This window comes from Heterocephalus glaber, unplaced genomic scaffold, assembly GCF_053883595.1.
Source record: "Heterocephalus glaber isolate CG9 unplaced genomic scaffold, H.glaber_assembly_v1.0 deba00000937, whole genome shotgun sequence".
NCBI classification, from domain to species: domain Eukaryota; kingdom Metazoa; phylum Chordata; class Mammalia; order Rodentia; family Bathyergidae; genus Heterocephalus; species Heterocephalus glaber.
This window is the reverse complement of record NW_028258173.1, coordinates 8,362,564-8,377,597: the sequence shown is the minus strand read 5'-3', so window position 1 is coordinate 8,377,597 and position 15,034 is coordinate 8,362,564. Positions and strand designations below refer to the sequence as shown.

General features: G+C 48.5%; 1 protein-coding gene across 4 annotated transcripts in view; it reads right to left on the bottom strand.

The window, feature by feature from the left end:
* Positions 1-8,234: 8,234 nt before the first annotated feature.
* The window catches only part of Sdk2 (sidekick cell adhesion molecule 2), a 254,003-nt gene continuing 247,203 nt past the window's right edge, over positions 8,235-15,034 (bottom strand). For all 4 annotated transcript variants that reach the window (XM_021241046.2, XM_004860580.3, XM_021241047.2 and 1 more), the window contains one exon: positions 8,235-12,473. In XM_021241046.2, coding sequence (XP_021096705.2) covers positions 12,120-12,473 — 354 coding nt within the window. In that variant the 3' untranslated portion in view covers positions 8,235-12,119. The remainder of the gene's footprint in view (positions 12,474-15,034) is intronic.

Here is a 15,034-nt window from a genome sequence, read left to right as displayed (position 1 = left end):
AATTTTTTTTTAGTTGCTAGTATTGAAGCATAAGGGGAATTTACATAGACTTGACTTCTGGTTCTTGCAACTCAGATGGACCTGACAACATGAGGCTGTCATTCCCTCACGGTGGCCAGCATGGGCGGCCCCTTCCAGGAGGCCAGCAGGCTCTCTAGATGGCCCTCTTCATCCTGTGTCCCCTTTACTGAGGCTCTGTCAGTTGCCATCACATCAGTGTGTGGGGCTGTTATTTCCCTCATGCTCTGCCTGCTTTTCACACGTAGTTCTGGCTGCCTGCTCCCTGGGTGTCCTGGGGTGTGTCTCCCGACCCTCCAAGGTCCTGCAGAGGAAGCTCTCGGGGGCAGAACCCCAGAACCCCAGAACCGTGTCATGACCTGGACTCTGCCTCCCTGCCCCCACCTGGGAGCCATAGAAAGGAGCAGAAATGAGCAGCCTCTGATTCACAGCCTGTGTCTGAGGACCAGTCTAGGCAGGAGTGTGGGGCTGGACAAGCAGAGGCAGCTGGCTGATTACAGAGAGGACGCCAGGCTGGGGTGGGAGGCTGCTGGCAAACTGGAAACCAAGGTGGTCATCACATCTACCCTTTTTCTGCCCCTCCCTCATGGTCTCCTTCCAAAAAATGACATCTGGACTAATAATGAAAGGGGCTTCCCTGACCTCTCATCATCTCCATCCATCTGTGCCTTCTAGAATCTTCCCAGATCTTCCCTGCTGGGGCCCAGATCCCTTTATGTGACCAATGCCGTGGAAGTAAACAATACCAAGATTATGAACACTACTTCCTTGTCATCTCAGGAGCCTCAGATTGGGCAATGATTTTCTCCACTGATGAATCTGTGGCACAAGGCAGCCCAGGACTGGGAGTCAGGGAATGAGTCCCATTGTCCTAGGCCTCCCGCAGGACAGGCCCCTTCACCCTGGGGAGTGCAGCCTTTTACAAGCCACAGTGTGTCTGGAACAGCCCCTGGGCAGTGGGCACGTCTCTGGAGGTCCCAGCTCTGCCACCTTGGGCAGGTTACTTGGACACTTGTTGTCGGCTGCTGGTTTTGGAAGATTACGCAACTGTAGCAAAGTATCTGAGCAAGTGCTGTGGTTAATGTATCCTTAGTGGTTGGACTGTTGGTTTCTGGCACAAGTTGATGCACTTGGGGACTTGCCTTCCCTCTTGCACTCCCAGAGCTGGGTGACAGCGGCAAGGTCCCATGTAGTGGGCAGAAGCTGCCCTGCCTACCATGCACCGGGCATTGTGCCAGGTCAAGAAAGTGGCAGGCTCTGCCTCCACCCACAACCAGGCTGGCCGAACTCCCTTGACCCCCCACCTCCTGCCTTTTCCCAGAGAAGGCCAGGAGGTGAGCAGTTGAGAGTTCTGGTCACCAGCATCTGTGATTAATACTTTTCAGGGTTATGGCCCATGAAATTTTCCTGACCTCAGGGAATGACTATTGTTTAGTTCTCAGTTATGGGTGGAAGCAATTTAAATGGGGGAGGTTGGGAGAGACAGGAAACCAAACATTCCATAATTGCTAATGTGATTCAGGGCTGGCTAGAGTTTTCTACAGAAATCTAAGGTGGCTGGGGGGCGGGGGACGCATGGAAGGGAGGCCCCAGGTCCCGGGTCCTGCGGTCCCTTCAGCCTCTGCCAGTTCATTGAACCTAAAGTCCTAGAGATAAAGACGCACATTGCAGCTTATGCAGGCTCTGGGCTGCTGTAATAAACCACCACCAACTAGGTGAGTTAACCAGCACAAACCTATTCTCTCACAGCCCTGAGGCCAGAAGTCCAAAGTCAAGGTGTCAACAGGGCCCCACACCTTCTGAAGGCTCTGGGGGACCCTTTCTGCTCTTGAGGCTTCTGCTGGGTCCTGGGGGGCCCTGTCACTCACTGGCTTGTAGCACCATCACTCCAATATCCAACCTGTCTTCACATGGCTTCTCCTTTGCGTATGTCATGTGTTTCCCCGTGTTCTCTACTCCTACAGGGACACGGGCCATTGGGTTTTTAAAAATCCAGTATGACTTCATTTTAACTAATTACATTTGTAAAGACTCTATTTCCAAAAAGATCACATCCCGAGGCTCTCAGTAGGTGTGCAGCTGGGGTACACTATTCAACCTAGTACACTAATGTTGACTACCTTATCTGGGGATCACACCAGAACCCCATAGAGGTTCCAGCAAGTACAGACATGACTGCAAGCCACACCAGGGGTTGGCAAACTCCTAATGGTGCCTGTTTCTGTGTGGCTTATGAGCGAAGAGTGGTTGTTACTTTTCCCAGCTTCTCTCTCTTGTTATTCCATTCTCTTGCTTGAGCTCCCTGTGATTCAGAAACTAACAACTGACAAACCCAGGATAACATTTTGTTACACATGAAATTGTATACAACTCAAGTTCCAGTGGCCACAAATAAAATCTGATTGGAACACAGCCGAGCACATTCATTTATGTATCCTCTGTGGCTTTCACATATCACAGAGACATGTGACAATGTTTCTTGCCTGACCTGCCACCCACCCACAGTTTGGAGGTCTCCCCAAGTGCTCAGGACTCCCCCTCCGGGTCAAGTAATGTCTGAGCTCCGGATGAAGGGTGCTTAATGGTTTAAAGCGGGGGTACGCTGATGTCAGGCATACTGGCTCTGGCCCTTCCATGGCAGGTCCTTTCACTTCTGCATGAGCAGGTGTCTTTATCTGGGGAGATCACACTCTACCGACTGGGGCTGCTTTGAGGATGAACTAAGATATAGGAAAAGCCTACAGTGTGTTGTGGCAGTGTGGCACCCACTCAGCTGAGCTCAGCTGTTGCTGTTTCACGCAGCTCTCATTGGCTCAGGAGGTTGCAAACAACACAAAGGCAAAGACCTCTTAAATTCTACAACACACCAGAAAATCCCATCAATTTTGATTACAGTGCCCAGTGAGCCTTTTTGGGCCTAATGCCACTCTTTCAGGATATCAAGAAAGAAGACAGTGTAGGAGAAGGGTGTTATATCTGACACGGGAACAAGGGTGGAACTTTCCAGGGGGACATCAACTTGGAAGGCATGGCTAGACCTTGCTGGGTGCCTGCTGGCTCTTATCTGCCCCTTATCCAGGTGCCACTTTGCTCTATGCCTCATAGGGAGGCTGTCCTGCATGGGGTGCTTCTCAGTGCCCTCAAATTTCCACTGAGAATTGGGTTTGTATTACAGGGAGCTAAGGCAGGAGAACAGAATGATAGGAGAATGAGGTTGGGAACTCTGGCCTCCCAGTGCTCCTCCCTGCCTTCACTGGCCCTTTCTGTCTCCCTCCCTCTGCCTTTCTCTCTCTTCAAGGTTCCAACAACCTTTCCCTCACTGGCCATGTTGGACCCTGAGGTGGTAATGCCACCTAGCTATCACCAACCCTGGGACTTGGAATACAACTGTAGCTTCCCAACTGCTTCACCCACAATGCGGGAACAGTCTCTTTGAAACTCTCTCCTCAGCTGAGCCTCAGCTGCAGCGCCATTGCTTGCCAGCTTGACTGGTAAAGTTTGATTGGCTGGCCTAGCTTCCTGTTGCCCAGACACCTGCAAAGTTCTAAGATTCAGGAGTTGTCCACAGGTACTTTTTCCACCTAGGAAGAATCCCAGGGAGGGGTAGAATGTGACTTGATGAGTGAGTGGAAGTTAGGAATGATGGAGGTGAATTGTTCCCAGAGCCAGCAGCTCTTGGGCGATTTTCTCTGAATGTCATTTTATCCACACACAATAGAAATAATCCTTTCCCCATGCAGAGTGGGGCACGGCTTAGAAATGATGTTAGCACACAAGCTCCTTCTGGCACCTACACACTTTTCTGAGGTTGAATGAAGGGTAGAGGGTTGGCCCAGCCCCCACATCTGATGTAAGTTGGGATGTGAACCTGGTGAAATGTGAAGTTTTGATAAACAACGAATCAGGTTTTTGGATAGGTATGTCTCCAGCAAAATCTGGTTTGTATTTTAATTTCCTCTTACCTGCTTCCGTTGCACCTTAACAAAACCTCCTTTGTTAGAGTTTAGCTCTAGAATGTCCCCTAAAAGGCTCATGTGCTCAGAAGTTGGGCTTTTGGAAGATGATTGGATCATGGAGGTGGATTAATCCACTAGAGAGTTCAGAGCTGAACATGTGTTAGGAGGCAGGGCATGGTTGAAAGGGCCAGATCACTGTGGGTGTGTGGAGGGGTCTACCTTCCTCCTGCCTTCTCTCTTTGCTCTCTGTTGCCTTGCTGATGTGGTATGAGCAACTTTTCTCTGCAGACCCTTCTACCATGCTCTTTCTGCTTGCAGACTGAATACTCTACCAATCATGAGCCAAAAGTAACCTCTACTCCTTAAAGTTGTGGGTGTCTGGTATTCCATCCACCACCAGGGAAAGTAACTAAGATACCCTTCCACAGCCCATGAGCTCCAGAGACCCCTGAAGCCACTTTCTCACCTGGAGACTCCACACAACCCTTGTTACTGGAGTCCTTTGCATCAAGGAAACAAAAAGAGCAGCTCTGGTGGTTTTGGGCTTGCTCTTCCTCAGGCAGAAAAGAAACTGAGATGGGGTGGGCGGTCAGGGAAGGGTCCTCTGGGGGTCACTTCTAATCAGTTACTTCCCTAGACTTGGATCTATACGTGAGGTGGTGGAAAGGACAGAAGTTGCACCATTCCACTCCTGGAGACTGGTGGAGGCGGACCTGAATTTCAAGTGGAAGCTGGAATTAGTGAGAATTACCATTTGGAAACTCCATGATATTTATCGGTAAGCTTAGGTAACTCAAAGTGCTTTTTCCCATCTGGAAACCCTGAGAGCTTTGAGAATCTCTGCAGATTTCTGAGCAATGCCCAGGGTTTTCTCAGGTAAGGTTACCTTCCGGGGTAAGGGGATGTTAGTACTTCCAGAGTTTAGACTAGCATGTTATCTCACACTAAGCCTCTTTGGCTTCAGAAAACAACATTTCCCCATCCTCTTCTTAGTAGGATCACCATCCTGTTTGTTTTCAGTCTAGGCATTATCACTTTCTCTCTAACCTATTTGTCTGGTCACAGAGCTGTAGATGGCCAAAGTCCGTACCCACAAGCCATGGTTAGGGAGGAGCCAGCCAAGAATTTGAAAATAAGTGAGGAAGAAGATTGGAATTAAAGAATATTGTGTCAGGCCAGGGATGTAGCTCAGTGGCACTGCACCTGCCTGGCAAACACAAGGTCCTGAGTTTCATCCCCAGTACCAAAAAAAACCCCCCAAAAAACTGTGTGGCTTCTCCCGCATCTGGAACAAAATGCTTTCTGCATGTGCCACACTTTGTGGTGGTCAAAGCCCTTCCTTCCTACCTTCCTTCCCTTTGTGATACTGGGAACTGAACCCAGGACCTCTTGCATGCTAGGCAAGCACTACCCCTGAGTTCTAAACCAGACTGTCAAAGCCTTTCTTTCCAGCCCATCATATGTTTGCTCTTTAGGGTCACCTCAGTGGTGGTAGACTAGGGCTTGCTACCAGGGTTCACTTGATTCCCTTGGGAAAGCAGATAGGTCCTTTTTGTCATTCTGGAGTCAGCCCACTCTTCTGACTACACAGTCTCTTCCATATTATTATCCTTTAACCAAATATCCTCAGGCAATGGGCCTGGAGTTATTGCTAATGTGGGGGTAGGGTTCCAAAGCATGTGTAAGATGAAAATTATGTGTAGTCAAAATTACCCTTGAAAACCCCTTATCAACTTGAAAATTGGTCATAAAGTACAGTATACATGGTTTACACTGTAATATAAGCAGAAGCTCTCTTATCTGACCTCCTCTTAACCAACTAGTCACTTTAATGGATGCCCTGTATTCCCTTGGTATAACATACAGACTCCCCTAGCACCCCAAGTGCTGAAGGTATGAGCCTGGTTTCCATCACTCCTATACACTTCTGTGCCTACAAAATGGAGTTGTGTGTTTACGAAGAGTCAATTATCCTCACCTTGTTTACACCAGTTCTATTTTTTAGAGTAATTACATAATTTAATAAACTATGATGTAAGCAGATAAAATAAGAGTGGAAAAGAACAGTTATTTCTCTGAAAATTATGTTGAACGCTCTGGAAAAACAAATGCTTTGGCGAAGGGAAGTTGCAAAAAATAAAATGTGTTGAAGTAGTCATGGGGAAGAAAGAAAGTCTTTGAAAGATAGTAAAACCTAGGATTCTGCTCCTATAGCAATCTGCTAATTCCTATATAGTGGACCCTTGACTTACAAACTTAATTTGTTTGCGAGGTCTGGTTGTAACTCAAGTTGGTCACTGAAGCTCAGGCTCCTCTATACAGCCTTCAAAGTCTCTCTCCTGTATACAGGCAGATCTCAGTGTCCTTAGAGAGACATTGGCCCAGGATTTCTCAATTAACTCCACACAGGAAAGGATGTTGTAATGTTCCTTCCAGAACTCTTTAAGGGTTAAATCTGTATCTGAGACCATCTGGAAGCACAGACAGCCAGCATTCAGATTGTAACTCAAGACTTTGGTCATAAGTTAAAACTAAAATTACAGTCATAACCCAAGTTGTTTGTATGTTTGTATGAGAGGTTGTAACTTGAGAGTCCACTTATGTTCTACCTTTAAAGAAACAGAAACTGTAGTGCACATATGATACATTATAAGTGTGATTTATCCAAAAGAAATGATAATAAAGAACTCCATACTTGGAGCCCATTCATTTTTTTTTTTTTTTTTTGGTACCGGAGATAGAACTCAGGTCCTTGCACTTGCAAGGCAGGCCCTTGGAGGCCTTTCTTGAAAAAAAAAAATGGTGCCATGGGCCAACATCAGCAGATTGTGAATGAATTTCATTTATGTTTTAAGTAAAAATAAAGCATGTAAGGGCCGGGGATTTAGCTCAGTGGCACCGCACCTGCATTGCAAGTGCAAGGTCCTGAGTTCAATCCCCAGTACCAAAGAAAAAAAAGCATTTAAGAAATACTTTTTCTCCTGTTTTAATTTAATTTTTTGTTTGTTTGTTTTTGTTATTTTTTGGTACCGGGGATCGAACTCGGGTCCTTGTGCTTGCGCAGCAGGTGGTGAAACCACTGAGCTAAATCCCCAGCCCTGTTTTAATTTTATCTTGATTAGTTGAGCAGCCTCTTTATGCATAAATGCCTCATGTGCATTAATTAGTAATGCAGACTGTGAAGTAAGTGTACTCATTGAGTGATACCACACGCGTTTTAGAGGGGTAGTGGTAGGGACCAGACTGAGAGCCTTACTTACGCTAAGCATGTGCTCTACCTCGGAGCTACACCCCAAGCCTCTATCCTATTGTCTTCCCCTCCCTTCCCTTCCTCTCTCTTTGCTTTGGTTTATGAGACAGGGTCTCACTACGTAGCCCAGGCTGGCCTTGAACTTGCAGTCCTCTTCCCTCAGCCTCCCAAGTGGTAGGGTCACAGACAAACACCACCATGCTTGGCTTTCTCTTTTTCTCTTTTGAGTTCATAGGACTGAATTTACGGGAGAGAAGGGTAATAATGCAACACCATTGAACTTATAAATCCAGCAATTTAGGCCCTAACTCTAAACCAGGGTGAGTCAGTGGGGTTAGAGTCCCCAAACCACATGACTTTTGTCATGACATCCAAATCACCACTAGGGTGCTAGCTTTATAGAAGTTAAAATGAAAATGGGCAAGAAGGTTGCCTTAAAATATCTGAGAGGCCGCGTCCATCTGTATCGCCAGACTGCTTTCTTACAAACCCTGGCTCTGCCGCTTCCCCAGGGCAAGTCACTCCCACTCTCTCTGTCCCGCCTGCTCTCCTGTCATAAAGATTTCATGAGTTACAAAATGCAAAGTGACAACAACAGTGTCAGGCACGGAGTGAATGTTAGACAACTGTTAGCTACTGATGTTATTATTATTATTGTTATTATTATTATTTTTGGTACCAGGGATCGAACTCGGAACCTTGTGCTTATGAGGCGGGCAGCAGAACCACTGAGGTAAATCCCCAGCTGATATTATTATTAGTCACTATCACTTGCATAATGCATCTGAGAAGCTCTTATTCTAAACATTCATAATAAATAAAATAATGCATTTTACTTGAAGGCACAGACACCTGCCGCCTATGAATTAAGAGGGCAGATGGACGGAGCCCTGCAAAAGCATTACAGAGCTAAAAATGAGTGTTTGGGGAATGGATTTGTTGCACATAATACTTCGATAGGTGTCCCTCTTCACTTCCATGGAGGAAAAGAAAGAACTTTCCTTCCGAACTCTAAAAGAAAAGTTTATTTATAAAATACTAACAATTTGACAGGACATGGGACTTCTCATGGTATATATTTCAAATCAGTTTCTTTTTTTTAACCTTTCATTTAAAAAATAAACCTGCTAACAAGCTATATGACATACAGATATATATATTTTTCTTACACATAGACACCTGCCATAATGAATACTTTCCCCGTAATTTCTCATTATATCTTTTAAATCAAAAAAATAAAGATTTGTATTGATTTTTGTTTGGGGAGTCTGCATGGGTGAGGAAAGGTAACATGTTTCAACGCTTTTGGTTATTCTTATGGAAACAGAGAAGAGCAGGTGCTCCCGAGAGTGCACCTGTGCTTGGGGCAGCGGTCAGGGCAGGGCGGGCGTCCCGGAACAGGACCGTACAGAGGCACTCACGAGCTGGTGCAGCTGCTCAGAGGGTCCCCTTCTGCCCTCCTGCGCGCTGACCTCACCCAGTGTGGGCTCCCTGTGCTCTCTGGGTTGGTAAGGGAAGTCCCTGGCCAGGGAGGCCTGTGGTGAGGCTCTGGCACCTTTGGAAGGGCTGCTCAGGAGGCACGGGCAGCGACAGAAGGCCTCAAGAAGCACGTGCTGGACACGGCAGCCCTGCTGTGGCCTTGTTCCCTCTGACTCATGGCAGTGTCAGTTTGGGGGTGGCAGTGAGGGACAGAGGGGAGGCAGCTTGGGTCTGCAAACTTGCTGGAGCCCTAGGAGGAAGGTGCTTCCGGAACCCAGAGCAGCTATTTGGTTTATGTGGCAGTCTAGGCGCAGAGCTCCGGCGAACCCAGGAGGCACCGTCAGGAGGGGAAAGAGGAGCCTGGTGTGCCAACGTGGGCTTTCGGGTACACCACCAGATTTCCTTAGGGCACTGAGGCACCACCGAAAGGGCCAGGTGTGTTCTGGTGTGAACCTGCTTCTGAGACAGCCACGCAGCCAGGGGTCCAGGCTCAGGGAAGCAAAGGCCTGGAAGGTTCCCTAAGACCCTTCTAATGTGGTCAGGTGTCTGGGAGGAGGTGCTAGGAGCCCCCTCTGCCCCAGAAGATATGTAAACAGGGGCAAAAAGATGTCTTCTTCAAAAAACCTAAGGTTCCACAGCTGGAGACACTCCTGGGTCCCCAGATGTGGCTGGGGCAGTGGAGGGAACCCTGCAGGTGGGTAGGTATTGACTAAGAGGAGGACTTTTACCATGGTCCCAGCCTGATTTCCTGGGCTCCTCTTGGAGTTGTGGTTTGTAGTGTTCTTACTTCCTCAGGTCACAGATCTCCAATACACCCCAAGTGCACGTCACCCAGGCCACATGTGCCTAATTGGGGAGATACAGCTGGGGCATCAGAATGACCTGCAAGAGCCCCTTTACTAACACACACACATGGGTGTGTGTTGTGTGCATATCTGTGTGTGCATGAGCACAGGTGTACAAGGGCGCCATCACTGTGTGCATGAGGGTGTCAGCACAGGTGTAAATGAGTATGTGGGAAGGGGGAAGGAGATAGCATAGTGCACCAGGTGACTCATTGAAGGCAAAAGAAAATTGGCCTCATGTGCAATATATACACACATACACACAATGTTTCTACTCACCCCTCCTTGCTCCCCCAAACTCTCACCGGCCTGGGTTAAAATAATCCCCTAATGCAAAGTGGGAACTTCCTTAAATGGTTAAACACTTCACAGAGAAGAAAAAAGATGAAGTTGTTAAAAAAACAGATGAGCAGGAAAAAAAAGAAAATGCAGCAGGGAGATTCCAAGCGAGGCTGCAGATGTGCTGCCATGGAGATGCAGATGCCACAGGGGCTGGGGCCACAGCAGCTTCTGATAAGTCTTTGAGACTCTCCAGAGGGGTGAAGCTGCAGCCCCTTGTCCTGCTGTGGGGGAAAGACTGGGGTTCCCTGCCAATCTTATGGAGAAGTCACTGTCTGCATCCAGCAGCAGAGTCGAATCTCCCCATTCACATTTCCCAGGGGGCAAGTGTGTTGGGGGAGTCCACACAGCTTGGGAAGCTCTGTCCTTTCTAGGGCCCTGACCTTGACTTCCCTCCCCAGTTGCCATTAGCACAATGGCTAATTTGGGGCAGGTAGGCTGGGTACAGGCTCTCTCCTTGGCTTGTCCACGCACTCCCCACTTGGGGCTCCCCTGCCTCTTCTCATCCTCCTAAACAGGGCCTTGCCTTCTCCAGGGCAGGGCTGCAGTGCTCATGTTGGGCACTGCCAGGGAACCCTGCTCACTAAGGGCCCCTGCACGGAATTAGACAGGCCCTGGCTAAGAGAGGCAGCCATTTATCCATCCCCAGCAGTGCATGGGCCTCAGGCCAGCTTCACAGGGCTGGCTGGAGTCCCCAGGGGCCTCAGACAGCCCAGGGAATCTGTCCGAAAGGCTCCTCCCTAACCCTTGCATGTGAAGTCTCAAGCTGATGGGAAGATCAGGCCATCAGAAGCAGCTTTTTAAAGAACATTCCTTGGAGCAGATTGTGTGTGTGTAAAAGCTTTGCTTCCGGTTAGCTTTTCCTGTCCCCAGGTCCCACATGATCCACCCCTCCTGGCCCGGCTAGCCATGCATCTCAGAGGCTGTGTTCAGTTCGCCCAGGGGGCTACTGCTTGCTCCCAGCTCTGGCCCAGCTGGGCCCAGCCAATCACAGCCTGGAAGACATCACTGGGGATTGGGGTGTCCTTTGACTCTGTAAACTCAATTCTGGGCAGACTGCGGCTGCTCTGGCCTCTGGACAAGGGACTAGGCCACCACTCTGAGCTCCTGTGTGCTGTGCTTAGGAGGCTCTGGGTGGACAGGCGGAGGGACAGACCTGAAAGTGATGTGCTGTTGGGGAGGTGGGGAGAGGATCCCCAAGCCCATTTCCTGGAAGCGGACATGTGCACATGTGCAGGAGTGCTAGACGGTGTTTGTCCAGGGGAGAATGGTGTGTGCACCCCAACAGTGATCCTCACCTACCAAGCTCCCCAACCTAGCCAAGCTGAATTTCCTTGTGATGGTATCCTCGTTTCTCTCCTTTACCTGGACTAGAAGAAAGAATAGTCAAAGCTCCATCCTTCCATTTTCGACTTCCTGCAAGGCATTAACCCTGGTCCTCCCCAGGCTGGAGCTAGGCAGCCATCCTACACTTCCGTTCCCCGGAACGCACCCCTCTTCTGTGCTCCGAAACTGAACTCAAGCAAAGGGAGGCAGGGTTTGGCTGCGTGGCTGTGTGAGGACTCTGCTTAGTCCTCCAGTCCTTTTCCTTGGAGTCACAATTTAAAAAATATCCAGGAACAAGGAAGTTGCTAAGCAGCTCCTCACTCTTTAGTTGCTTTTCTTTTTTTCTTAATAAACCAGAGGCTTGGTGGAGAAGTTGAGCAAGGGAGGTGAGCAGTGGATGCTGATGAGGCAGGGAAGGGGGCTAGGCGAGGCCGTGGGACACCTGCCAGGAGAAAGGGCAAGAGAGAAGGCTGGCTTTGCCTCTGGGACACCCATCCTTTTTGCAAAAGAATGGCCAGAAGTGGCCAGGATCCAGCACACGTGGGAAGGGGGCAGTTGACTAGATGTCCCGAAAGCTTCTCCACCCTGCAGCCACCCCTGCCTCCCAGCCCTCTGGCTTCTCTTCCTCCCTGTCTCCAAGGACCCAACCCACTGAGTCCTCTGCTATCGCGGTGGACACCACAATCTCAAAGCCCACCCACTGCTGGCCACACACGTCCTCTCGTGTTTCTTTTTCTTCCTCCTTCTTAGCGCCAGCTTTACTGGCCCTGGAATCTCTGGAAAAATAAACTCAGGACGTGAAAAATTGACTTTGTTTCTTGGTGTTTTTGTTTTCTGGCAGGCGGTGAGGAAGTGGCAAAGGAGGAGTTTGGTGTCGTTTTGTTCGTTCTTCTTCCCCTTCTGACGTCAAACAAATGATGAAAATCCTGCTATAGGAGCCCGGGAGCCCGGGGCAAGGCTGCTGGGGGGACGGTAGAGGGTGCTTTGCTGACTTGGGGGGTTGGGGGGGTTTTGGGGCGTTGGAGTCCGGCTGGCCTTGGGCCTAAAGAGGCTCCCCTGCTGGGTGCTGTTGCTGTTGGCAATGGTGGCGTGGTCTGGCTCACCAGAGTCGCTCTCTGTGTAGCTGTATGCCTGGGCCCGCGAGATGCCTTTCTGCTGGCGCCGCCAGGAGTTGTAGTAGGTGGGGTCACTGATGTAGTGGTTGACAAAGGAGTGGGCCTTCTGGGGGTTCGGGTCGACCTCATACTCACTGTCACTTCCCTGTGAGGACAGAGAGTCAGGGGTGTCAGTGGCCTCATGGGGACAGGTCTGTACAGGCAGGGCTGGAAGGCCCAGAGCATACTGGCTCCAAACTCTGTGCTGCCCCTTGAAGTGCGCACGTGTCAGCTCCCTCACTGCTGAGTGGGCACAGTGCTCTGGATGCTACTTCCTGCTTCCTTCCGAGCAGAGCCTGAGTGAGAAATGTCTACCACAGTGCTAGCTCAGAGCCGGTAGATACAGTAGTCCCTCCTTATCCACAGTGGCTTATGCTAAGATCCCAGGGGATGTTCAAAAACTCTATACACTAACTTTTTTTTTTTTTGGTACCAGGGATCGAACTCAGGACTTTGCGCTTGTGAGGCAGGTGCGGTGCCACTGAGCTAAATTCCCGGCCCCTCTATATACTATCTTTCTCCCCCATACATTGGTATACGTGACAAATTAGAGACAGTAAGAGACTAAGAATACTAGTATAATAAAATGGTACAATTTTAACAATATACTGTAAAGAAAGTTATGTGACTATGGTCTCTTTATTTCTGGAATTTCTCATCGAATATTTTTGGATCACGAATAAACACAGGTAGCTGAAATCACAGAAAGTGAAACCCTGGATAAGGGAGTGACTGTACCTGATGTGACTGGAACCTGAACCTGATGTGACCTGAGTTTTATCTCTTTTTTTTCCATTGGAGGTGAAGTTTACATAATATAAATTCACATACTATAAAATCATTCATTTTAAAGCACACAACTCAGTGGCTTCCAATATGTTCTCAGTGTTGGGCAATCATCACTTCTCTCTAGGTCAAAATATTTTCATCACCCCAGACAGAAACCCTGAACTCACAAAGCATTGTCTCTCTCAAACCACAAATCTTTCCTGTCTTCAGGGATTTACCTATTTTGGATATTTTGTATGAATGAAATTATATAATATGTGACTTGTGTCTGGCTTCTCTGACAATGCAATGTTTTCAAGGCTCTTCCCAATGTACTGCATTCAATTTGAGTCCAGCCTGACTTGCTTCATGACAGGGGACAAAGCTAGAACCAGATGAGACTTCCGGAAACTCCAGGCAGTGGAAAATGCGGGTGCCTACTTATGAATGATCCAAAAGAAAAGTAACACTCAACAAAAAAATAAGCATGAAAAATACCAACAAACATTCCCAATTTTCAAATGATAATAACTTTGATGCTTTTCTTTTTCCCAGAAATACAAAATATTAAATTATTCTTAAAATATTTTTGATACTTCAGTGTCCTAGAAATATGCATCATCTGCCTCTTGGGAAGTTCAGTATGAGACAAGAGCCAAGCTGGGTTGTAAAGTAAAATCTGAATTATGGATCCAAAAATATCACAACCCCCCCCACCCCCGCCCGCCAAGCTCCCAGCAGTGTTTTGAGAACCAAGATGACAACAGATGGGAATGCTCTGGAAGAGACAGGGTGGATGTCAGTGAACAGCACACTTCATGAAATGCCATTCAGAGGGCCTCACGAAGGCTTCTTGATTTCTGCCTTCTTTACCCCTGCCCACTAATGCCCCTGCCTAGGGTAGTGAGTCAGTTAGAGCAACCTAAGCAAGATACACTTGGGTGAGAGATGAAGCAAGGACACCCAGTTAGCCCAACACAAATGAGTCCGGGATGATGTATTGTGTCTTGCTTTGAGGTGGAGTAACAGGAACAGTGATCTTGCCCCAAGGGTCCAAGCCATGGAAAATGAAATGCACAACTTTTTCTCAGGAACTCAGTCTTCTGCAGCATCCAGACCCTCAAGAGACAAGGCTACACTGTACAGAATCGTAATGACATGGATACTGCTGACTTGCATTTCTGTAATTAGTTTTCACACTTCTGTGCTATAGCTACTATTGCTCTGTGATTGCTGATTCTGAGTACTGATGTTGTGGGAATGCTATTGCTCTCTGATTATTGATACTGCCCCAGTATGATGTTGCCTGAATACAGATGCTGCCTGAATATTAAGACAGCCTGAGTAATGAAGACAACCCAAGCACAAAAAGGGTGAGTTCTTGCTCCAGGCAGTAGTCTAGATAGACTTCAGCTCAGTTCTGCAGGTTTTCCAAAGCATACTCTTAATGCCTACACCTCTGCCTGGAGGCCATAAAGTAGGAATGAGAGCTCCCCTTCCCCCATCCCAGTGGGGCTTAAATATTCCCCAGTCCATCTGCTAATTTATATTCCCTGGCCCCTCCTCTCCTTCTCCTCCATTTCTCCAATCCCCACTCCAGCAGAGACTTCCCCCAGAAAGGCAATGCCCGCTACCCAAGATAATGGAAAGCCCCGCAGCCCTGTGCCCCAGGAGGCAAGAAAGCACAATACAGCCCCTTTCTTTGCCTACTGCCCAGCTGCCAGCCTGGGAGGACAAAAGAGGCCCACAGGTGGGAGGGCTCCATCTGCTGAGATGGCACCTGGTCCCTAGAGCTGAGGCCCAGCTAGTGGGAGGATGCCATTGAGGGAGGGCAGGGGGCAGAAGGGTCTGAGAGTGTGGGGACCGAAAGAGGGCACTGAATAGCTTCCTTACAGGTTA